Source organism: Podarcis muralis, chromosome 2, assembly GCF_964188315.1.
Source record: "Podarcis muralis chromosome 2, rPodMur119.hap1.1, whole genome shotgun sequence".
NCBI lineage: Eukaryota > Metazoa > Chordata > Lepidosauria > Squamata > Lacertidae > Podarcis > Podarcis muralis.
In genome coordinates this window covers 12,170,907-12,196,861 of record NC_135656.1, presented here as the reverse complement: position 1 = coordinate 12,196,861, position 25,955 = coordinate 12,170,907, and the positions used below count along the sequence as shown (strand labels likewise).

General features: G+C 45.5%; 1 protein-coding gene across 2 annotated transcripts in view; it reads right to left on the bottom strand.

The window, feature by feature from the left end:
* COL2A1 (collagen type II alpha 1 chain) overlaps positions 1 to 25,955 on the bottom strand; it is a 91,855-nt gene that overhangs the window by 49,812 nt on the left and 16,088 nt on the right. Inside the window, exons 6-16 of one of the 2 annotated variants that reach the window (XM_077923880.1) lie at positions 22,885 to 22,938; positions 21,092 to 21,145; positions 19,220 to 19,273; positions 19,071 to 19,124; positions 16,827 to 16,871; positions 15,865 to 15,918; positions 9,188 to 9,232; positions 8,706 to 8,759; positions 5,014 to 5,112; positions 531 to 575; positions 215 to 313 (exon numbers count right to left, since the gene is read on the bottom strand). In XM_077923880.1, the coding sequence (XP_077780006.1) occupies positions 215 to 313; positions 531 to 575; positions 5,014 to 5,112; positions 8,706 to 8,759; positions 9,188 to 9,232; positions 15,865 to 15,918; positions 16,827 to 16,871; positions 19,071 to 19,124; positions 19,220 to 19,273; positions 21,092 to 21,145; positions 22,885 to 22,938 (657 nt within the window). The remainder of the gene's footprint in view (positions 1 to 214; positions 314 to 530; positions 576 to 5,013; positions 5,113 to 8,705; positions 8,760 to 9,187; positions 9,233 to 15,864; positions 15,919 to 16,826; positions 16,872 to 19,070; positions 19,125 to 19,219; positions 19,274 to 21,091; positions 21,146 to 22,884; positions 22,939 to 25,955) is intronic. The other variant, XM_077923881.1, reaches the window with a different exon arrangement.

The window sequence follows — 25,955 nt, the reverse complement described above, 5'->3', positions numbered from 1 at the left end:
TGCTGAATGGAACGTGCCTTGGAGCCTTATCAAAGGCTCAGGTCGTTAAACACGTCGGGAGGCGATTCCGAAGGACTTGGGGGAAGAAAATGAGCTTTATCAGCTTGGCCGAGTGGAGATCCCGACAGAAGTTATGCCTAGTAACTTTGAGCACAGGATCATCAGTCTGGAGAGTCAGACACCTAGAAGTTTTGCATTGGTTTGGGTTTCTTACCGCCTGGCCTTTGGGACCCAAAGGCCCAGTTGCACCTTGAGGCCCAGGTGGTCCACGTGGGCCAGGAAATCCCGGAGCGCCAGCAATGCCAGGAGCACCCTATGGACAGAATGGAGAAAGCAATTAAGGACAGGAGGGGGAAAGTGCAGGGGGTCTGAGAAACAGCAAATTACTCGGCAAACTATTGTACAGGTTCTTGGTCGATACTGTTCATGCGATGGGCAGAGGTTATTGAACATTCACTAGATCTTCTGCAGACAACATCAGTTCTCCCTTTCAAATGCATCTCCACGCACCCAAGTAATGTGGCACTCACCGCTGATCCTTTGGCACCAGGGATCCCATCAGTTCCAGGGTTGCCCTAAAAACAAAAATAAGGCATTGATCAAACCTCTTTCCAATAAATGGTTGCCTTGGTCCCTACCATGTTTCCTTCTCAGAGGGCTACCCAATATATTAGAGTTTGGATTTGGATTTGATATCCCGCTTTATCACCACCCGAAGGAGTCTCAAAGCGGCTAACATTCTCCTTTCCCTTCCTCCCCCACAACAAACATTCTGTGAGGTGAGTGGGGCTGAGAGACTTCAGAGAAGTGTGACTAGCCCAAGGTCACCCAGCAGCTGCATGTGGAGGAGCGGGGAAGCGAACCCGGTTTACCAGATTACGAGTCCACTGCTCTTAACCACTATACCACACTGGCTCTATATTAATGGACAGATTATTAAAGCATGGGTCTTGGGGCAAATGGTGTGTTTTTTTCAGAAAAGGGGTAAAAGTACGAAGAATGGTGAGCCTGGAAAGAAAGCACATCCATATTCTTTATAGGGAAAGTTAGTAGGTCACCAAACATTTAGTAGTCTTCCTGCATTATGTTTAAACAAACATATTGCACTTCCCTCATCCTGCCCATTATCAGAGCCATTTTCTTCCATCTTTTTTTAAAAAATATAAAACACATTTCACATATATCTACCAACTTTACGATAGACACTTTTCTAATTTTCTTGTTGAGGAAAGGGGTTGTTGTTGTTTGTTACCTTGCACAGCCCCAGCAATTTCACAACCACACCTCAAAATTCTCTGCTTTGTTCCACAATCATAAAACTAAAAGATCTACAAAGCAAAATTATTGATATGACATGCTAGTGTCACGATCCATGCACAAATTTAGCTTTAAAAGGGGGAAAGGGAAAAAAGGAAGACCCAGATCCTTGAGAGAAGGAAGCATATTTGAATGACAAACATACAAGGAGAAATTGAGGGCAACCAGGCCCAAAATGGGAGTGGAGCACAACGGAGAGGTTCTGGTCTAGACAGATATCATTTAGGAATCTAGACAGATATGATTTAGAAGCATGAATGAGGACAGTGTCACTGTAGCAGCTGGGTGGGGATTCCCTCCTAGCAAGTAGAATGAGACAGCCTCCCCTTATGCAACATTTTTAGCACTACAGGCTAGCAAATTGTCAATCGTTAAGTTTACAAGTGCAGTTTAACCAGGTGGGTGGGGAAAAGAGAGACACCTGCTTCACATGACCTTATTGATGCACAGCTCACTTATTATTTACCTATCCTAGCAGGTGAAAAACACTGATTACCAGGGGGAAGAACATGTCAAGGTAGAACATGAGACTCAGTTGTGGGTTTGAGCCCCACGTTGGGCAAAAGATCCGTGCATTGCAGGGAGTTGGATGAGATCACCCTTATGGTCCCTTCCAACTCTACAATTCTATTATTCTAAGGTTGTAGCAGCCAAATCAGCAAAGAGCCCTGTAGCACCGTAAAGAGCCAGCATATTTAATTATACTTTCGTGAATTAGAGTCCGCTTCATGAGATGCATGAAGTACAAACCTGCAACCGAAGATTATATTTAATGCATCTGATGAAAGAAACAAGAACTATGATAATTTATGCCATAATAACATCGGCTGGTTGTTAAGGCACCAAAAGACTCCTTTTTGCCATTCACCAGCACACTGTCTTTCAATCCATTGGGTATGGTGTTGAGTTAAGTTTGTGTCCATGCACAAGGGCTCAAATGGCAGATTCCTCAGGGTCATCACACCAAATATAGGCAAGGTCAAGATTAATAACCATGCCAAATACCCAGCAGAATATGGCCCAGACAAAATGTGACTTTGGCTGTTAAAGGTAAAGGGACCCCTGACCATTAGGTCCAGTCGTAGCCGACTCTGGGGTTGCGCCACTCATCTCACTTTATTGGCCGAGGGAGCCGGCGTACAGCTTCCGGGTCATGTGGCCAGCATGACTCAGCCGCTTCTGGTGAACCAGAGCAGCACACGGAAACGCTAGGTTGGCAGGAGCAGGGACCGAGCAACGGGAGCTCACCCTGTCGTGGGGATTTGAACCGCTGACCTTCTGATCGGCAACTCCTAGGCCCTGTGGTTTAACCCACAGTGCCACCCGCGTCCCACTTTGGCTGTTACAACCTACTAATTGTCTAGAATTTCCCAGTTGTAAAAAAGGGGCATCTTGCTTCCTGTGCTGCCTTTCCTTAATATAGTATTACCATCCATAATATGTTGATTGCCCCATTATCAAAAGGCATGTAAAAAGTGGCCAGCTGTAGTTAACTATGTGCATGTGTGAGTAGATGGGCTTTTTCTACCCACATTTTAACAGGTGGGCATGGAACGTGTGTTAGTGAACCTTCACATATGGTTGAGCATATGGCTTCCCAGATCCTTTATTTTTGTGTCTGATTTTGGCTGGTGGCCCACATAGGGGTTGAACTAGAGAGAATCCTTTGGGACTCTTTCAACTCTATCATTCTATGAAATATAAGCAACTAGTACTCATGCAGAGAAAGGCTGTGCAAATCCTGACTTGGCGCTGCCATCTGCTGGTGTTTCCTGTATTTACACCTAGTTCACTTCCCATTGCTGGTTAAAACACAAGCAGCTGGGAAATCAGGGAATATTTTTCCATATATCTACTGGGGGAAGAAAAAGAGTAAATAACCACAGAATAATCAAGTTGAACCCTATACCTGATTAGAAATGATTTGTCAGTTAAGGATGATTTCTCCCTCAAGGATAATTTTGCCCTCACACCACAGCTAGAAGTACTTGCTAAACGTAAGGTAAAGGACCTCTGAACAGTTAAGTCCAGTCAAAAATGACTATGGAGTTGCAGCGCTCATCTCGCTTTCAGGCCGACATTTGTCCACAGACAGCTTTCCGGGTCATGTGGCCAGCATGGCTAAACCGCTTCTGGCATAATGGGACACCGTGACGGAAGCCAGAGCGCATGGAAACGCTGTTTACCTTCCCGCCGCAGCGGTACCTATTTATCTACTTGTACTTCAGGCTTTTGCCCTGCTAGGTTGGCAGGAGCAGGGACCGAGCAGCGGGCGCTCGCCCCATCACAGGGAATCAAACCACCGACCTTCTGATTGGCAAGCCCAATAGGCTCAGTGGTTTAGACGACAGAGCCACCTGTGTCCCGGCAGAAGTACTTGGATAACACTTTTATTCAGGTGAGGTAAGACTATCCAGCGGGTGCCTTTCTCCACTTGCTAAGTGGAATGTGTCAACCAAGCCAGTCACAAAGAAAAATCCAATCACGGCACTGAAGAGGACTGGATTAGATGCCTCTTAGGGTCCCTTTCAACTCTACAATTCTATGATCATAGAGCTGGATTACCATTATTCTATATACTCCACAGAACAGTGCCCCAACCAAATGGCTAGGCACGTTTTTCCAAGTCAAATTAGTCCATGCACCATTGAAACAATGTGGTTTTGTCATTTAAAAGCAACAATTATTTTTGAGTGGACCAATGGATCCCACAATGTGATGCCAACAGGTTTTTGGTTTGGTTTTTTTTTTTGTGGCTCAATGGTCCTCTAAAAGATTTCCATATTTCAACTCTTCTCTCTCTCTCTAAATTACTGACTGCTCCCATAGTCTCCCACTGGGACACTGTAATGCAGCATGAATAACTGGATCTGGCCAGCCCAGCTGTCGGTCACCTGATGACATCAGGTGACCCATTTGCACAACATGTGGTGTGCATGGCACTTTGAAGTGACAACCAGCTGACAGTCTGGGCTTCAAAGCACCACCATGCTGTTCGTTGACAGCACAGACCTTCAGTTGAAAGGTTTCGTGTGCTACCTCCCCTTTGCCATTTATAAAAATAATAACAGTAATACTTCTTTAAAAATCATAACATTTTTAACTGAGCATTCCCCCTGCTCCCCTGCTGTGGTTCTGTGATGTGAAAATGTTGTTATGGCATGCCCCCAGGGCACCCAAATTTGTTTCTGAAAACAAAATTACAGTCATACCTCATGTTACGTTTGCTTCAGGTTGCGCGTTTTCAGGTTGCGTCTTGCGGCGACCCGGAAGTAACGGAACGGGTTACTTCTGGGTTTTGCCACTCGCGCAGACGCGCAAAATGACATCACACACATGCACAGAAGCGGCGAATCTCGACCAGCGCGTGCGCAGACACACAGACACGGGTTCCGTTCTTTTCAGGTTGCGAACGGGCCTCCGAAACGGATCCCGTTCACAACCAGAGGTACAACTGTAATGCTTTTGGTCACAGCCATGTTTTACACTTTGGCCATGCCCAGTTTGGCCCACAACTTCTGAAGGGCTGACCATGGGTCAATATGGCCCTCAGCTTGAGAAAGGTTAGCCATCTTTGAGTTAGGGGGCCTCAGAAGGAAAAGATGTGGAAATCTTTTAATGATGCCCTAATAAAGCTAAACCATCTCCATGCCCCCCTGGAAATTCTGGTTCTCGCCAGAAGAACCAGGTACTTACAGGAGCTCCCGATGGTCCAGGAGAGCCGGGGGTTCCGGATTCACCACGAGAGCCTTGGGCGCCCTCAGGGCCACGAGCGCCAGTGGGGCCAGCTTCACCCTGCACAAAGATGAGAAGGAACATTAAGAGGTCAAAGGGAAACATGACAAAGTATCCACTAGGATGCCACAAGAAGTAGACCCGGATGCTTCATAACTTATGGTGACCGTCAAATGCTGGGCTATTGTCCAAGCAGCCTGCTAACGCTCTCAGTCTTTGAGCTATGTGTCCTTGGGGCCTGACACTTTCTGTTCCACCTTTCTGCATTTCTAGATTTTACACCATTAGGACTCTATATTAATGGGGAGTGGTGCATGCTCTAGTTATCTCTCGCTTGGACTACGGCAATGCGCTCTATGTGGGGCTACCTTTGAAGGTGACCCGGAAACCACAACTAATCCAGAATGCGGCAGCCAGACTGGTGACTGGGAGCGGCCGCCAAGACCATATAACACCGGTCTTGAAAGACCTACACTGGCTCCCAGTACGTTTCCGAGCGCAATTCAAAGTGTTGGTGCTGACCTTTAAAGCCCTAAACGGCCTCAGTCCAGTATACTTGAAGGAGCGTCTCCACCTCCATTGTTCTGCCCGGACACTGAGGTCCAGTGCTGAGGGCCTTCTGACGGTTCCCTCACTGCAAGAAGCCAAGTTACAGGGAACCAGGCAGAGGGCCTTCTCGGTAGTGGCACCCGCCCTGTGGAACGCCCTCCCACTAGATGTCAAAGAGAAAAACAGCTACCAGACTTTTAGAAGACATCTGAAGGCAGCCCTGTTTAGGGAAGCTATTAATGTTTAATAGGTTATTGTATTTTAGTGTTCTGTTGGAAGCCACCCAGAGTGGCTGGGGAAACCCAGCCAGATGGGCGGGGTATAAATAATAATAATAATAATAATAATAATAATAATAATAATAATAACAACAATTATCATTATTATTATTATTATTATTATCATCATCATCATCATCATCGGGAGCCGGTTTTAAGTGGCCGCCACTACATGCTATCTCCTGCTATTGTTACAAGGACAAAGAGTTCACTGAACTGTACAGAAGATGGACAGCCCCTTCCTTTATTTTTCACTTTATTTATTTTTATTTTTCACTTTATTTATTTTTATTTTGTTCAGTATCGCTTCCTGCCTTAGCTGCTCTCAGAAGCAGCCTCAGTGAAAACAGCTATTCCTTATGGAACACTTGTGCTCTGCTCTTTCTCTTGCTGTGCGCATCTTACTAATGCGCGGCCCTCCTCTTCAGAAGGCTCCCCACATCATCTTTTTATAATGAGGACGCTGATTATGATTGAAGGCCCGCTGTCAGATATCCCACAAATGGCCTCATTCCCCCTCTCCCCTACTGCCTCTTCACTGTCTGGTTACCATAGAAACCAGTCCTCAGGGAGATTAGCAACCCAAACCCATGCTCACCAGTAGTAATGGGAATTCCCAAAGGACTCTCTCTCCCATCTCCCTCTTGTCCACCTTACCCTAAAAGGCCCCACCATTAAGGAAACCCGATATGCTGTCTGGAGATTTCAAAGCGCATACCACTCATGCCACAGACAGAGGAGAAACACAGCAGCCCCCCCCCCCCCGCTTGACTTGACCCTTTGGACAAAACCTGAGCTCCTTTCACGACCGTGGCAAAATGCAATCGGAATTTGACTGCCACGATATCTCTTGTCCAGGTGGCATTTTAACCAAGAAGGGCTTCAAACATCATCAAAACAAGCATGGGAATCAGCATGTTTTTACCTGAGGAGAATGTGTGCTTTTATTTAAAATGCATCTCTGGGTTATTTATGGGGCATAGGAATTCGTTCACTTCCCCCCAAAAATATAGTCCGGCCCACCACATGGTCTGAGGAACGGTGGACCGGCCCACAGCTGAAAAAGGTTGCTGAACCCTGTGCTAGGTGCACTCATTACTTAAATCAGGCGGTGTGGCTTCTTGTAACATTTGAAGGGGAGCGTGCACAGGCAAAAAAAAACCCACAGAAAGAAGAATAAGAACAAATCATACAATAAACACCGCCAGCTGAATGTGGGAGTGACGAGGCATTCAGTTGCCAACGTTTCTTTGATAACATCCAAGACCAGATATATTCCTTGTATGTCCTCAAATCAAAGTCAATCATGGGCAAGAGAGTCAAGGGGGGACTTCTCAACATGTTTTTCAGATCACATGTGACTTATTATGGAAGCTTACTAGTTCCACATATTGACTAAGGTAAAGGTAAAGGGACCCCTGACCGTTAAGTCCAGTCGCGGACGACTCTAGGGTTGTGGCGCTCATCTCGCTTTACTGGCCGAGGGAGCCGACATTTGTCCGCAGACAGTTTTTCCGGGTCATGTGGCCAGCATGACTAAGCTGCTTCTGGCGAACGAGAGCAGCACATGGAAACACCGTTTACCTTCCCGCTGGAGCGGTACCTATTTATCTACTTGCACTTTGGCGTGCTTTCGAAGTGCTAGGTTGGCAGGAGCTGGGAGCTCACCCCATCACAGGGATTCGAACCGCCAATCTTCTGATCAGCAAGCCCTAGGCTCAGTGGTTTAGACCACTGCGCCACCCATGTCCCTGATACATACTGACTACTATTGACTACTCTGTAGTAAATACAGTCCTGTGTAAGGAAAGCAGAGGAACAACAGAAATCCCTTTGCAAGAAGAAGTGACTTTTGGACCTACGCTCTCTTAACACATCAGTTTAGGTTGCAAACCTACACATATACACCTGAGTTTGTCCCACTGAACTCAGTGTAGATATGCATATGGTTGCACATAGTTGTGCTTTTCATCCTTAATATACCTGAGTCTTTAAGCTGTGCTGAGAATCTTGCTCCCCTCCAACCCAAAGCTCTTCTCTCTCCTAAAGTACTCTGAAATGTCACCCCTGCTCCTAGTTTAAAGCAATATACAAGCATTTTGCCCTCCAGGGAATTAATGAAGTTTATACTAGACTCCATCTCAAATGGTTTTACTAATAGCAGAATGGTACTTCTGACAGCCTTGGAAATTACACAGCCCTCTGGGCATGATGCACATATACCCTGTGTGTTTTCCTTGCAATGGGTTTGTTTTGGGGCCTATTTTCACAGCACTAATTAATGGTTCACAAGGGAATGATGGATTAGAAGCCCAAACTGCTTCAGTGTAATTCAGTTTTCTGTCGAGGTGGAAGCAATACATTCGAAGAACAATTCATACATGCCATTTTTCAAAGGGATCTACAGGCAGCTAATTTGTCAAGATTTAACAAGAAGACGAGTGCAAACAGGAGAGTTGTTTTAGTACTTTCTGCAACATTACTCCTATAACTTCTCTCCACATACTCAGCTTCCATTTTCCTTCATAATTGCCTATATGTTGATTTCCATCCAAGCCTTTCCCAGACCTTCTGAAACTCCTTTTCCTAGTCTCCTTTCCTCTCACACAGATGTTCACAGACATGCATCCACAGGCTGCTTTTTCTTGGGGGCTGTCAATCTTTCCACCTTCTCCTTACTTTGCAGGCAGGCAGACCTGATGAAAGGCTTCAGGCCTCTTTCCAAAGCGATAAAAGGAGCAAAATAAAAGCAGTTTGTGTGTGTGTGTGTATCATAACAAGCCAGCGGCTGCAAACACACTCATTGGGCCTTGAAGCGCTACTTACCTTTGCACCTGGTGCACCTGGGAAACCTGGAGCTCCAGCGGGGCCGACAGGTCCCTGAAAAAAAGAGAAAAGGGTTTCAATAAGTTTGAGAAAAGGAGGACAGAGTTATTTTAATTATGTAGCCTCCATAGCTTTCATGACAGCCCTACAAGTTATGTAATGGCCCCTTATGCCTGAAAGTCTTTTGCAGAACATATACATGCCAGCTGTCTTTTGCCTCCCCACTTTTTTTTTGTAAAGTCTATGTCTTTTTTTACAAAAAAGAAAAAAAGACACAGAATTTAGGGGAGAACAGGAATTCTTTTTTGAAAAATAATAATTTTAGAACTATTTAGTATTTCAGTAATAACATATCCAATTCGTAAGTTTCTATTTTAGCAGGAAAAAACCTAAAAATAAATGCATGTTCAGAAATCTTTTAAAAAGCCATTTATAATCTTTTAAAAATCAATTTATAATCTTTCAAAAAGCAATTTACTTACGGGTGGACCAGCTGGACCAGGGAGACCATCGTTACCACGAGCACCCTGTGGGGACAAAGAGATCATGAGTCAGAAAAGTAAGTGTTATCAAATAGCATTGCAGCTGTGCTCCCAATTATGCCACCAAATGGAATTGGAGCCCTGGGTAAATCTATCTTGTAGAACATATAGAAGCCACTGCATAGGACTGTATCAGGAGACATAAATGCACTAACTAGTCTGCTGCTGTGAAAACAACCAAGAGTCTTTGGTCACCTTAAGGACTAATATGTATTATGCAGAGAGCTTTGTGGACTGGACTCCAGATGTATGAAATGGAATCCTCAGGTGGCAGGTTTACACAAACATGAGCATAAAGGGGTGAAATATGTAGGAGTTAAATGGCAATGGAATTAAAAAAGGACATTTTTTGACGATTCAATTAGAGCTTGAACAGAATGTTTTCTGGTGTTAACATGCATATAAACAAACACAAGTTTACATGTGTTTATAATGCAGGAAAAACATAACTGAAAGCAAATCAAAGTGACAAAATACAAAAATCAAAACATAAATCCAGAAATAAAATAATAGAGTAAAGGGGTACAGGCCCCACTAACCATCAAAGGTGTGGCAAAGAATTATAGGTGCCAATTAAGCACATTTTTTAGAATAGTGCCTGAAGTCACCTCTGGTGAATGAGCATCAGAAAAGGCTTTGCGTTGTGCATAAAAAGGTAAAGGGACCCCTGACCATTAGGTCCAGTCGCAGACGACTCTGGGGTTGGGGCACTCATCTCGCTTTATTGGCCGAGGGAGCCGGCGTACAGCTTCCGGGTCATGTGACCAGCATGACTAAGCCTCTTCTGGCAAACCAGAGCAGCGCACGGAAACGCCGTTTACCTTCCCGCCGGAGCGGTACCTATTTATCTACTTGCACTTTGACGTGCTTTCAAACTGCTAGGTTGGCAGGAGCAGGGACTGAGCAACGGGAGCTCACCCCATTGCGGGGATTCAAATTGCCAACCTTCTGATCGGCAAGTCCTAGGCTCTGTGGTTTAACCAACAGCGCCACCCGCGTCCCTCCAGCTAAAGTTACTACCTTCCCAATTCACCAGGAATTTATGCAGTGTTTCACTGCAAGCATCAACCTGGTGGGTTTATTCCCACCTCCATGGTCTGCGGCTGCATTTCCCCCCACTGCCCCTTAGTTTAATGCAGAACAAAGTCAAGTCCCAGCAATCTAGAGTAGGTGGTGAAGGAGGTGAAGGAGAGCAAGACAAGCCTACCTGCCACCCCCTGTCCTGTTCATAAGACAGAGAACCAATGAGGGCAATGGAGGATGAGTTTGCTGCCATGACATTTGCAACCCTGTGCTCACTTGCAGGGAACGGCAGGATACAAACGTAATAAACAAATAACTGTGTGCATGTGATGAAGTTTTAGGTATTTTTTCTATGACAGAGCCTTCTTGGTCGAGATAGTTAAGGTAAAGGGACCCCTGACCATTAGGTCCAGTCGTAGCCGACTCTGGGGTTGCGGCACTCATCTCGCTTTATTGGCCGAGGGAGCCGGCGTACAGCTTCCGGGTCATGTGGCCAGCATGACTAAGCTGTTTCTGGCAAACCAGAGCAGCGCACGGAAACGCTGTTTACCTTCCCGCCGGAGCGGTACCTATTTATCTACTTGCACTCTGACGTGCTTTTGAACTGCTAGGTTGGCAGGAGCAGGGACCGAGCAACGGGAGCTCACCCCATTGCGGGGATTCGAACCACCAACCTTCTGATCGGCAATCCTAGGCTCTGTGATTTAACCCACAGCGCCACCTGCGTCCCTTCGATGGGATAGTTAATGTAGCATAATTCTTCCTATGGAAAAGCTTTGCTAGAAATTAAATCTGACTCACACTGCTTACTCAGATGTTCAAGATAACTTTTGTCTGCACACAGAAGCTTTTCACTCCCGCCCCTGCTGTGCCTGTTTCAAGAACCACTTTTGAGCTCCCCCTCCCCAATGAAGTTACAGACAGAAATAGCTTGTCAAACAGTGCACAAGGCTGCTATTTGGAGTGGGGGGGGGAGAGAGAGAACAGCTTCACTGCATATAGGAAGTTGGCTATGTGTATTCCTCTGGATTAATGCCATTTTTATGTGAGACCCAACACAACAGGAGCACACATCCACTCAGGCAACAGGCCATCTCCTTCCTCTCCTCCTCTCTGCAGCCCCCTCCGCCACTAAATTGTAATTGGATAAATTGTTTTCCTCTTCCCCACTAATTGGAGTCTGGCTGACACTTTGAGGCAGAAAGGGGAGCCGATTCCTTCCAATGGGTGCTCACTGAATATGTTTAGAGTTGCTAAGTTAAACCTGGTTACTTCAAGGCTGTTAAACCGTCTTCGTTACTTTATCTCCTTAATTCTCTCAACTATCTGAATCTGTAAGGAATATGAAGACTGGATCTTTGAGCTAAAACGCTCCCGCAGAGCTTCACAGCCAGCCCTATGGGGGCTTTGACATTTGTTCAATAAACAGCCAGAGGGAATTTCACGCTAGGTTTATTACAGTATCAAGTGAAGGCTGAAATCTCTAGAGACGTAGAATGGAATGCTGGAAATAGGCCCAGGCACGATGTCTCTGGCTTGCTAGTTTGCTAAACTGAGCATAGTCATGCCTGTTAGTTTTGCCTCACAAAAGACCCAGGTTCAAATACCCATGCAACCACACAGTTTATGGGTTGACACAGGATCAGTAATTAACTCTCAGCCTGATCTATCGTGCAGAGTAGCTGGGAGAATAAAATGAGGGAAGCCGTGTAGGACACAACTCCCTGAGCTTCTTGAAGCGCAGGACAAAAGCAAAGTGAATCAACAAACATGTGGATGTTCACATAGTTTTGCTAAGGAGGGTGTGACACAGCAGTGGACGGCTGCACTACTCACCTGACCTCCCACCAACTGGGTCGCTGCTGGAGAGGGGGATGTTGGCAAGACAGCAAGATTGGCTTTGGAGTGTTTGCACCGCACTGACCTCGCCACCCTCTCGCTCCTCTTGATCCCAGTACAGTGGTACCTCGGGTTAAATACTTAATTCATTCTGGAGGTCTGTTCTTAACCTGAAACTGTACTTAACCTGAAGCACCACTTTAGCTAATGGGGCCTCCTGCTGCTGCCGCAAAGTTCTTAACCAGATGTACTATTTCTGGGTTAGCGGAGTCTGTAACCTGAAGCGTATGTAACCTGAGGTACCACTGTATGTAGTAGCGACTCAGCTGGAGGGAGGTCAGGTGAGCAGCACCAAACACTACCGGTATGATATTTCTCAACATCCACATTTCCCTCCATGATCCAATCAATACACTAATCTTTCCAGTTTAGCCAAACCCCCTGAATTTTGAATCTGAGCATCTAAACCAGAGTTTCCCAAGCTTGGATCTCCAGCTGTTGTTGGACTACAACTCCTATCACCTCTAGCTAGCAGGACCAGTGCTCAGGGATGATAGGAGTTGTAGTCCAACAACAGCTGGAGACCCAAGTTTGGGAAACTCTGGTCTAAACATGGCCTCTAGGATTGTGACTTCTCTTATACCTGATGCTGAACTTTAGATTTACAGGGGAAGTAAGTGGGAGAAGAGGCAGCCACAGTTCCTTCTGCTTCCACTTCCACTTCCTGGCACTGTATGGCATTGTGCATATGGCACACCTACAGATTTGAGGAACTGTCTGGGTGACAGAATCGTGCAACATATGGGCAGGAGGAGCTGTTTCGGCTCCTGCCTTAGCCCCTCATCTGACCTCCAGTCTGTCATGTTATTACTGCTTATCCGGAGCTGGAGAGGGAGGGGCGAGGTAGCAGCGAGGTCAGCACGGCGGAAGCTCAGCAATAGGAGCACCAGACGGGCTCTGCTGGTGCACTTGCACTGAGCTGATCTCACCACCACCACCTCATCCATCACCCTCTCCCCACTCCCAAAATAAGCAGCAGCAACATCACCAATCAGAGGTCAAGTGAGCGGGACATAGCTCAACTGGTAGAGCATGAGATTCTTAATCCTGGGGTTGTGGGTTCGAGACCCATGTTGGGCAAAAAGATTCTTGCATTGGAGGGGGTTGGGCTAGATGGCCCTCATGGTCCCTTCCAACTCTACATTTCTATGTGTGGAGGCACCCTGCCACACTATCCACTCCACCTGATGCCCAGGTTACAAGGTTTTGTGTTACAGTGGTACCTGGGGTTACAGATGCTTCAGGTTACAGACTCCGCTAACCCAGAAATAGTACCTCGGGTTAAGAACTTTGCTTCAGGATTAGAACAGAAATTGTGCTCCAGCAGCACAGCGGAAGCGGAAGGCCCCATTAGCTAAAGTGGTACCTCAGGTTAAGAACAGTTTCAGGTTAAGAACGGACCTTCAGAACTAATTAAGTTCTTAACCTGAGGTAAAAAGGTAAAGGTAAAGGTACCCCTGCCCGTACGGGCCAGTCTTGACAGACTCTAGGGTTGTGCGCCCATCTCACTCTAGAGGCCGGGGGCCAGCGCTGTCCGGAGACACTTCCGGGTCACGTGGCCAGCGTGACATTGCTGCTCTGGCGAGCCAGAGCCGCACACGGAAACGCCGTTTACCTTCCCGCTAGTAAGCGGTCCCTATTTATCTACTTGCACCCGGAGGTGCTTTCGAACTGCTAGGTTGGCAGGCGCTGGGACCGAACAACAGGAGCGCACCCCGCCGCGGGGATTCGAACCGCCGACCTTTCGATCGGCAAGCCCTAGGTGCTGAGGCTTTTACCCACAGCGCCACCCGCGTCCCTAACCTGAGGTACCACTGTATTTATTTAAAAGCATTTATATACTGCGTAATAGTCCAAAAATCTCTAAATGGTGTAGCGTGTAAAAAAACAAGCTATATATCAGTAAAACAAAAATGCAACCCAAAACCAGTCAAACAGCAATATAAAAAAACATAAAAGCACATGCCAATGAATAAAATAGAAATTCAGAAGGCTTGGATATGTAAAACAGGGTCCGGTCTTATGACTCAGGGAAAAAATAAATTGACACAAGACATCTGAAGCCACTGGTGTCTGCTGCTTCATGTATGGCAGAGGGAAGGGCATTCCACAGTACAGGGGTAACAGCAGAAAACACCTGCTTTTCAGTCTGATTTCCTACGATATTCTGTAGAGTGTGGTGTCACAAGTAGAATTTCTCCAGATGATCTAAGTCAATGATGGCCAAACTTGGCCCTCCAGCCGTTTTGGGACTACAACTCCCATCATCCCTAGCTAACAAGACCAGTGATCAGGGATGATGGGAACTGTAGTCCCAAAACAGCTGGAGGGCCAAGTTTGGCCATCACTGATCTAAGTGGTCAGACAGTCTTTGACTTAACATATAAATCCTGAATAACTCAGGACTAAGTTAACAACAATATGAGGAACGTGGCTCAATAGCTAGCCGGTATCCAAGGCATACAAAACGTTGCGCCTCAGCACAGGTGTAATATGTGTGCACCCAGGTGCTCCAATCAATAACCTGGTCTCAGGTTTCTGAATCAGCTGCAGCTTCTGGACCAACCCCAAGATGGCAACTCCAGTTTACTTCCTACCCTTTGAAAAGCATTAGCACTTTCCTACAACTTTACAGCATGAATGGGGAACCTGTGAACCTTCAAATGTTGTTGGACTCTGGCTCCCATCAGCCCCAGCTAGCAAGGTCGAGGGTCAGGGATGATGGGAGTTGTAGTCCAAGGGCCACAGTTCCCCACCGCTGCCTCTATTTGCATAGGAAAAAAGATCCCATTTAAGCAAATGCAAGTTTCTCTGCAAAGCAAACAGCAGCTATGTGGATGGGGACATTCCGGATTGGGACCCCAGCAGGGGGCAAAGGGTTAAAGCCCCCGAATTCCCATGCTAGATCCCCACCACCATGTTCACAGCAATTTGTGTAGAAGAAATTCTGCACTTAACAAAGCAAAAGTTAGGTCCCCCCCCCCTGCAGCAAGCTGGATTCAAACTAGACATTACCCCCATTCGGTGCTACTAATCAGAGGCTGCTTTCTGCTTCTCTCCTCTATGGTCAACATAATAAAGCATGCCATGTCCTTTAGGGAGATGCCCACAACCATCTTTTGAGATATGCCCACTGCAGTAAAAATCAGCTGGCTGGCGGGCAAAAGACCTTTACCATGCATCTTAGGGCACAGCAACTTAAACAGCCTTTGCCAACTCATGCCCTCCAGGCATTGGAGACTAGTCCATTAGGGCAAATGGGGCACTGCCCCACCAACCTTGGCCCTGGCTTTCTGTTTCCTCCTCCTTAGTTGTCAGAGTTGCTGTAGCAGAACTCAGCAGGGAGGTGGATGGGGAGGAAACTACAGCTAACTGACTCTGCCTGCCACTGGCTATAGCGCCTCCTACTGTTGGCCTCCTTGCCTTCTGCCCTACCAGGCCCAATAGGCACCAGCCACCTCTGCCTCCAGATGTTCAACAACCAAAAGCCACAGCAAGTATACTGAAAAGGGCAAAGAAATCTCATGCCATCATTACTTTTACGGAAACGTGGTAGGCCATGACAAATGGGGTAGGGGCGGGTCGCAAGGGGCAGGAGGTTTTCCACTGAAGTCACGGGTGTGTACATTTTTCCTGCACTAGCAACATTTCCAAGATACAGGACTTGCAGCGTTCAAGTTAATGCTGATACTTACCGCAGCACCAGATGGGCCAGGACGTCCTCTCTCGCCTGGAAGACCACGGGGACCCTGGGGAAAAACAATAACAAATGTGAGAAGGGCATCATCATCACATCCTAATTTTCCAGAGTGCAGACTTCTGAGTGCGAAGGAACCTAAGGTAAAGGTAAAGGGACCCCTGACCATTAGGTCCAGTCGTGGCCGACTCTGGGGTTGTGGTGCTCATCTCGCTTTACTGGCTGAGGGAGCCGGCGTACAGCTTCTGGGTCATGTGGCCAGCATGACTAAGTCGCTTCTGGCGAACCCGAGCAGCGCACAGAAAACACCGTTTACCTTCCCACCAGAGAGGTACCTATTTATCTACTTGCACTTTGACAAGCTTTCAAACTGCTAGGTTGGCAGGAGCTGGGCAAGAGCAATGGGAGCTCACCCCGTCGCGGGGATTCGAACCGCCAACCTTCTGGTAGGCAAGCCCAAGAGGCTCGGTGGTTTACACCACAGCGCCATCCGCGTCCAAACACTCTGCACACAACATACACTTTTTACTTGTTTCAGGTTACAGGGAACCAGGCAGAGGGCATTCTCAGTGGTGGCACCCTCCCATCAGATGTCAAGGAAATAAACAACTACCTGACTTTTAGAAGACATCTACCTGACTTTTAGAAGACATGTACCTGAAGGCAGCCCTGTTTAGGGAACTTTTTAATGTCTGATGTTGTTTCTTTTTATTATTGATATTCTGTTGGGAGCCGCCCAGAGTGGCTGGGAAAACCCAGACAGATGGGTGGGGTATAAATTGTTGTTGTTGTTATTATTATTATTATTATTAATGATAATAATAATAATAATAATAATAATAATAATAATAATAATAATAATAAAAAATAATAGTAAAATACAGATAGGCAATGCCCACCCTGCAGGGCTAAGAGTGCTGTTATTACTGATTAAAAATAAGTTGAGCAGCGGATACTCACCATCGGACCCGGTGACCCAGCTTCTCCAGCAGCGCCAGTTTCACCCTAGAGTAAGAGAGACCATGGTAATCATGAAAGCAAAACATGTCTTTGTTACCAAACTCCCCACCTGTGTGGATCAGGGGTGGGAGATGAGACTCTGAAGGAGCTTCCAAATGACCTCTTTATTCTGATTTGTTTGTGAGGACAACACAGGTTATTTAATGAGCATTCGTCCTGGTTTGTTGGCAACCTGAATTTGCTGGTCTGCGTTTGAAAACAGTGATGGTCTGGAAGGGCCCTGGATGCTGTGGAAAAAATTCTCATTGCCATTCCACTTAGTTGAACACTAGAGGGCACTCCACTAGCATATACAGTGGTACCTTGGTTCTCAAACATCATCCGTTCCGGACTCTCAAAGCTGTTCGAAAACCAAGGCGCAGCTTCCGATTGGCTGCAGGAGCTTCCTGCACTCAAGCGGAAGCTGCAGGAGCCGCGTTGGATGTTCGGCTTCCGAAAAACGTTCACAAACTGGAACACTCACTTCCGGGTTTGCGGCGTTCGGGAGCCGATTTGTTCAGCAACTAAGCGGTTCGAGAACCAAGGTACCACTGTACAACTGTATCAGTGGCAAACAGTTGCCTGCAGATGCATCTCAACTGGCAACCCCATTTATGGCAGAAAGGCAGAGGTGGAATAGAGTGGGTTGAACTATTGCTGCCAAAGAGGAGGCTGCACAACTGTAAGGAGCCTACTCAGTTTCAGCACCCATACAAAGCCGAGTGCAAAGTCCTCCAAGTTCTTGAGATACTTGCTGGCTGCAGAAAGGGAAGACCTCTAGATCCCATGCAATGAAATGAGCATATACTATAAAAAGTGGGAAAGGTCCTAAGTTACTGTTAGGAATCCCCATACAGCTCCCCCCACTCCTTCTTGTCTCAGGCTCCTAGACATGGGGGGGGGGGGCGCAGGGGGCTTCCAGGCAGACTAAGAAGCTTAGAGATGTCATGTGCAGTGGGCATCCATGATGCCACAACAGCAGTTAGCAAAAGACATACCAGTTGGCAGAGACAAGGGTAGTGATAGACTACGGCTGTTCATTGCTCTTAAATACTGCGTGCTTAATTACTACAGGAAAACAGCAATCTGCTAACTATGCACTTGGGTGCTAAGAGAACATGGTCATTTTCAGCATCCGCTTTCTTGGGTGCTGCTGAAAACCAAAACAGCTCCCTGCTTTGAAAATCCTGCTCTCTTTGGATTGCACTGTTTTATCCCTGGAGAACGGATTTTTAACACAAACTAAAGCGTTTTCTTTTCCTGACACATCTAGATCAATTGGTCTACCTGTCATGATTTCTTTGGGGCGGCGGGGGGGGGGGGGCGGGGAATACAGTGTAATTTACTTTGAAAAGTCTACAGGGAAATTTTAAAACTGTACACTGTAGATTCACTTAAGAACTGGCAAGCAAATTTACATTGGTTTTGATGTGCAGGGCTTCTGTTTTAAAGGAATATAAGCTCTCAGTCAGCTTAAACTGCACATCTTGAATTTGCAAGGATGTGATTGAATCCCACCTGAAAATAGTGATAGTCTGGAAGCGCCTACAGTCTGAAACTTGGTACGGGGCGTTGATTGGAAGAAGTTATTTGAGTTTGCAAAGGGACCTTGACATAGCTGTCAACTTACAGATTTGAAAATAAGGGACTAGCAGCCTCGAAAATAAGGGATCAGCAGCCAAAATAAGGGATTTTCCAAGCACAGGTATGTTCAACTTCTGAGGCCCTCTGAGCCAAAGGCAGAAAGCCCAGCCAGCAGCCAAACGAAGCCTCAAGCCTCAAGGAAAACCACCGTCACCTCTCGCTGGGAAGCGCTGAGCAAAGGCGAGTCCCCAGGCAACGCAGCCGATTTGATTGGCACAAGGCATGCAAGCTCCACCCCCCAGTCGTTCTTAGACTCCTACTCCTTATTGGGTGAGCAACGCAGCCAAGCAACACAGTTGGAGCCTCCCTCCTTCCTGGCCGGCAGGGAGGGAGGGAGAGGAGCTGCTTCCTTTGAAACCCGTGAAATTTAAGGGACATCATCAATAAGGGACAGCAGCAGGACATGGCGCTGGGATAAGGGACTGTCCCGCCAAATAAGGGACGCTTGACAGCTATGGACCTTGACAATATTTAGAAAAACTAAATGGTATTCATTGGTTGGGGTGGAAGGCATGGGAAAGCCATAGGTGCCCATGGCTACTAAAATCTAATGTCCCTTACCTTAGCACCTGCAGCACCAGCTTCTCCCTTGGAACCATCTAATCCAGGATAACCCTAGAAAGAGAGAGGAAATCATGAAGAAGTTTCATTGCATATCCTTGGCAGAGACTTTTACTAAAAATCAGCCTATTTAATGCTTGCATACTTACTCTGTGACCTTTTACGCCGGGAAGACCTGGGGTCCCAGGGAAACCTCGAGCACCCTAAGAGTCAACGAGAGATCAGTTCAGGTAAATAAATAAAGTTTCTCAAACAAATGCTGATAACTGCACAAAAGCTGGAATACGGAACAGCTCAGTACAGAAGCTAAAGGGCCAAGTTTCTGGCCTATCAGCCATTTACATTGAAGGAAGACCTATCCAAAAGGCATACATGGATAAGTCTGCACTAGAGTATGGAAACAGGAAGCAAAACCAACTTGTTCATGTTAAGCTGTGGCTTCTTTAGCCCTTTATTCCATCTCTATCTATACTCAGAATGTAAAGCTCTCTGTTCCCCATCAGTTACTCCCACTTTTCAGCAGGCTTTGATTCAGTGACCCTCTTAAATGGGAAGGCAAGCAAAATTGCTGACATCATAATGCCAATTCACGACACCTGTACTGACTGCCAAGTTTCAAGCATGCCCTAACCTTTTCTCCACACACAGCCTAGTTTCAAATTAATACCATCTGCAGATAGGTTTGTGCAATTCCACACTAGTCACAGAATTTAGAATTTTGTTTTAAACCAAGCTTCCTACGGCTGCAAACATAGGCTTTGAAGATATATAGATATTTGCTGTTGCAATTTGTATACAAAAGTCCAAATATATATATATGGTGTAGAACAGATCAGATAAAATTGCCAAACAAAAGAAAAATGTTAAAAAGTATACAATTTAAACCTCAGAGAACAAAACTGTGGGCCTTATTTTAATGGTAATAGCTAAAAAAAAATTCAGCCTTTGCTGTCACCAGCTTATCTTGTTCCTCCAGGAGAAAAGTTACCATATTTTTTGCTCTATAAGACTCATTTTTCCCTTCTAAAAAGTAAGGGGAAATGTGTGTGTGTGTGTTATGGAGCGAATGCAGGCTGCGCAGCTATCACAGAAGCCAGAACAGCAAGAGGGATTGCTGCTTTCACGGCGCAGCGATCCCTCTTGCTGTTCTGGCTTCTGAGATTCAGAATATTTTTTTCTTATTTTCCTCCTCCAAAAACTAGGTGCGTCTTGTGGTCTGGTGTGTCTTATAGAGCGAAAAATACGGTACTTAATACACCAGGTGAGATAATAACAGTGGGGTGATTAACCCTTTACGCAAGTCTCTGTATGCAGAGCAAAATAACCGTATGCAGACCAATGTTTCTTTTAAAACATGTTTCTTATGGCTTCAGAGTTGGGCTTCAAAGTGCTCAGGCAATGATGGCAGGGGAGAATTTTCTAGGGATCAGGGAGCAGAGTTTCAATGGCTAGCAGAAGCAGAATAAAATTCATAAAAACGTAAAATAAACATTGATTTATTTAATTTGAATAACGTAGACAGATTGGAGAATTTAGTTTTTAATGAGATACAGAATTTGGTCTTGTGGGTCTTAATGCTGTTCAACACTGATAATTTTGTTTGCAGTAATTTCTAAATTAGATAATTTCTAAATGCAATAAAAGTCTTGGTCACCAGCAAGTGGAAATGAGCTACAGGAGATAGTTGTTCTCTGGCTCTCTAAACACCCTGAGAGCCAGGGTGGTTTCAAAGTCAAATTCAGCAGAGACTTCCACATTTATCCAGTAGCCTAAGCCAGAAATCCAACATACTATTTTTATTTTTAATCAAGGCTTTGCTCTGGTGGAGAATCCTGAAATTCTAAGCTCATCTTCAGGAAGCGTAAGGAGATCCCTTCATCCAAAACCACAGAATATTTCCTTCCAAACTGTACCTGTTTATGTCAACTAAACATACTCTCAGAATAAAAGTGAATTCTGCTGCATTTCTTTATCTGGTTTTATGTGCACAGATATCTGAGATATGCTGGACAACGCCATACCTGAGGCCCAGGTGGCCCACGCTCTCCCGATTTGCCAGGTTTGCCAGATTCACCCTGAAAGAGACAAAAGTGATCAAGTGGTTAAAACATACCCTTTAAGAAAAGGATGACATTTATACAAAAGTCAAGGTCAGAAGAAGAATAACTTTATCAGAACTGAATAACTTAAAGCTGCTGAGTTAACTCCATGGTCCTTCCTAGTTTGCTGTTCTGTCGCCAACAAAAACTACAGTTGTACCTTGGATCCCAAATGTCTTACGACTTGAACATTTTGGTTCCCAAACACCGCAAACCCAGAAGTGAGTGTTCCGGTTTGCAAACCTTCTTTGGAACCCAAACGTCTGATGCGGCTTCCGATTGGCTGGAGGAACCTCCTGCAGCCAATCGGAAGCCGTGCCTTGCTTTCCAAACATTTTGCAAGTCAGACGGGGACCTCTGGAATGGAATGGTTGTTATGATGAGAGATGCAGTCCAAGAACATCTTGGGACACCAGGTTGAGCAGGGAACTTCTGGCCCTTCAGCTCCCATCATGACTATTGGCCATGCTTGCTGGGGCTGATGGGAGATGTAGTTCAGCAGCCACTGGAGGGCAAAAAAAGGTTCTCCGCTCCTGACATAATAGCAGATTAGAAATCTGCATTAAAAAAGGTAACGGTAAAGGTAAAGGGACCCCTGACCATTAGGTCAAGTCGTGGCCGACTCTGGGGTTGCGGTGCTCATCTCGCTTTATTGGCCGAGGGAGCCGGTGTACAGCTTCCGGGTCATGTGGCCAGCATGACTAAGCCGCTTCTGGCGAACCAGAGCAGCGCACGGAAACGCCGGTTACCTTCCCGCCGGAGCGGTACCTATTTATCTACTTGCACTTTGACGTGTTTTTGAACTGCTAGGTTGGCAGGAGCAGGGACTGAGCAACAGGAGCTCACCCCGTCGCAGGGATTCGAACCGCCGACCTTCTGATCTGCAATTCCTAGGCTCTGTGGTTTAACCCACAGTGCCACCCGCGTCCATTAAAATTAGTTGGTTCAAATAAACGATATAAGTAAAAAACTCCCTACTTAGCAGCAGCTACCCAACAAAACCCACAAGAAAACAGCACAAGTAGTTTCAGTTCTTTTTTTATATCCCTTGACATATATCCCCCCCCCCCAAAAAAAAAGCTGCCCTTCTAGATATAGATTTACCCTGGTCAAATCACCTTCAGTAACTCAGGCAACAAAATATAACCTTCTCATTAGGGTAAAAAGCCCCCAATCCTTGCAGGTCTGTTACAAAGGGCATGTCAATTTTATACCAGTTAAACAAGCCCTTCGAAGAATCCTTGGAATTGTAGTCTGAAGAGAATGCTGAGAAGTCTGTAAGAAATTACAAGCCCTGTATCACAGAACTACAAATCCCAGAATTCCCAACTGTGAAGCAATGACTGTTAAACCATTTTAAATCTGTAGTGTTTCTTTTCCTCAATTTTTTTTTTGCAAACCTTGAGTTTTCCGACTTGATACCTTTCCTCTTGTGTGCAGAATGTGCTATTTCGGCTGTATATTAGGACCCACATTCTGAGAATGACTTCAATATTAGCCTGAGTGATACTGTGTGTGTGTGTGTGTGTGTGTGTGTGTGTGTGTGTGTGTGATAGGATGAGACATAAACACTCTGTCCCTTAAAACGTCAACTGTTTTGTATTTCACTTTAGCTTTAACTTTTGCAACAAACTCCTCACTCTGCTATGTATGTGCTAAGCTGCTCAAGTCTACCATCATCATGATGGGCAGATGTCAAGAGACAGGATACTCACATCGTCGCCAGGTTTTCCGGGTGGCCCAGGTGGCCCACGGGGACCCATTGGACCCTAGAGAGAGGGGGAGGGAAAACAAAATATATTAGAAGTCTGAGATACAGCCTCTTGTATATTCTACACCACCTGCTGACACCTGTTAGTGGCTAGGGGGTCTTAACAAGGTGAATATGTTGACAGTATACATAGGGATCCATCCTTTCTGTAACTGTGGACTCCCCAGTTCACTGGTCATGCTGGTACTTCTGGTATCCCTATCTTCAGTTTTATGTAGCTTCTTGAAATCTGTCCTTCTATATCAGGAGAAACGATTCTAGAGTAGGCTTTGGCTAAGAGATTTCCATGACAATTACCGACGAAAGAAGAATGGAGGATGAAAATGATGGACTATGCAGAATTAGATAAACTAACAGGAAGAATCCGAAACCTGCGGGACCAGAGATTCTCAGATGACTGGAGTAAATTTACAGATATTTGAAAAGTAATTGTGATGAACAGATTACGCTAGTAGGTTTGCAAGAAATTTTATAAGGTGAATTATTTGAAATATTGCAAAAAAGACATGAGGAGAATTGTTAAAGATAATTAAAGGGAATATGAAATTAAGAAATGCATAATAAGTGATAAGAAAGGGAAATCATCAGAGGTGTTGACGGAAGTCCAAAAATTATTGTATAAGATGAGAAGTTTTGTTGTATGAATGATAATTAGTATGTTAAAAACTAATAAAAATATATTTTTTAAAAGAGATTTCCATGACATGTGGCTGCTAATACACCACTGCAAAGCTCAGGAATGGGACACCCTTTTGGGGGGTTCAAGGGCCACATTCCCTTGGGGAAAGAGTTCAGGAGGCAGGCAGAACACTTCATTCATCTCCCTCACTCTTCATTCATATATTCATTCTCTTCCATTCATTATATCCCTCAACGGGCAGAGCAAAGGATCCAAAGTGTGTCATTTGCCAATGCGTGGCATAGCTGATGGTCAGTTCCAGAGGCCAACAGCACAGGACTGAAACTAGAGGAAGCTTATAAAAGAAGGGACCATATGGCTTTTGCTTCACCCCCACTCTTAACTAGGGTTTCTAGTTATCATATTGAATTCACAATTAGAATGACAAAAGCGTAGGGGTTTTCCCCCTTAGCACACATGCAGTGCATACCTGTTAGGGAACTAATCTCAATTTCATGACTGGCAAAAGGCAGTTCTTGTGCAAAACACTAAACCATGCTTTAGTGTTATTTGCACAAGCAAGACGGATGTGCCGTGAGCCTTGGGCTCACGACTGCCCCTTCTCCTCCTCCTCCCATACAGCTCATTTCAGTTCCCACAAGACCTGAAATGTTGCATACAAGCCAGGGATTGCGGCTGAAAACAAACCTGGTAAGTTTCAAGACTTTCCCAGGCTTTGTAGGAATCAGAAAACTAAACCCTACCGGACTCCTCCTCCCAGCAACATGGGAGGACTAGAGGGAAGGCTGCAGTAGTGTAGGTAGTCAGGGCCAGCGGGGGGGGGGGGGAGCAGTCTGCACAGGGCCAGGCTGGGCCGGGGGGGGGGGGGCTGTCGTAGGGAACTACGAAGATCTTTAGGGTGGCACAGGGATCTGTACTGCAGAACGGTGGCTGCTGTGCATCAGGTTATGGGATTCTAGGGTAGCAGGGGAGCTTGAAATTGGTGGCTGCCCTGAAAAAAGGTGGAGTGTGTGAGGTTAAGGCTCACAGCAACTCCTTACAACTTAATGCATAAAGCACTAAACAGTGATTTAACAGAACATGCAACAAGGCCCCTGGCATTGTGCTGTACTAATGTAGGATGTGCAGATAATATTCCTGAGCAGCACTGATATGAAGTACAGTTAAGCTGTATTTTAATTACACCCCAGACAGTTAGAATATGCTTTTTAAAAATTGGCGAAAGTCAATTTCAGCAGCTCCTGAGTCACACACACACAACACACTGGTTAAAGAGGGCTCATTGCTGCACTCTTTTTTCCATGAGCCTCCAAAAACTCTGAAATCATAGTTCTAGCCACCAGCAGGAATCACCCCAATAAAAGCAACTCTCTTAACCATTTTACCATTCTACCCTATCCCAGATAGATTCATTGGTCCAGTCTGGACTCCTTTGGGAGCAAGGGCTGGATGCAACTTTAATAAAGAAATACCTTGTTATTTCAGGTATGGCACCCAGATTGTGGAATGGTCTCCCACAGGAGACATGCCTTCATCCCCCATTTTTTAGAAGAAGGCTGAAAATGATGCTGTTTCAAGAAGGCATCTTTAAAGGCATTTAATTGTGCCCTACTTCACAGCTATTCCCAATGCTTGGTTTTATTCTTTAGTGTGTCTTTTTATTGCTTGCTTTTTCCTCAAATGAAGCTTATAAAGCCACTCTGAGGACATGTTAATCTCACTTATATCCAACTCTCTCCATTAAGATGTACCCATAGTGGCTTAAAAGCATTCAGAAAAAGTAAACAGTAGCTTTTATTTTATTTTTGAAAAGAAAAATCCAGATCATCAGTAATGTTGTAATGCCCATTCAACAGTACTAGGTGAGGGAAGAGTTAATAATTGTAGGAGTTGTTTTTTGCATTAATGATAAGAAAACTGACCACTTTTGGAGGCTCAAGGCCTTAATTATGTTTTATAGTAAAATACACAGTTAGATTCCACTACTAAGTGTCACTGTCTGTTCTTACTGAAGCTTGAGACCACACACACACACACACACACACACACACACACACACACACAGCTGCCACTCAAGGTGGTATTTGATAAAAATTCATTAAAACAGCCATCCCACCAAAAAAATCCCTAATTTTTTAAACAACAAGGTATGAAAGCAGCCACAAACAGCTAAGAATAAACACAAACTTAAGAACAAGCAAATCAGATGGTTGCCTCCAAAAGCAATCTGAAATAAAGTTTTAAAAAACTTGATCCATCTTTCTAAAACCACAAAGGCCAAAAGCCTACCTAGTAGTACATCATCCTGTTTCCACTGTGGCCAACCTTGATGCCTCTGGGAATCCCACAGGCAGGACATGAGGGCATACTCATGA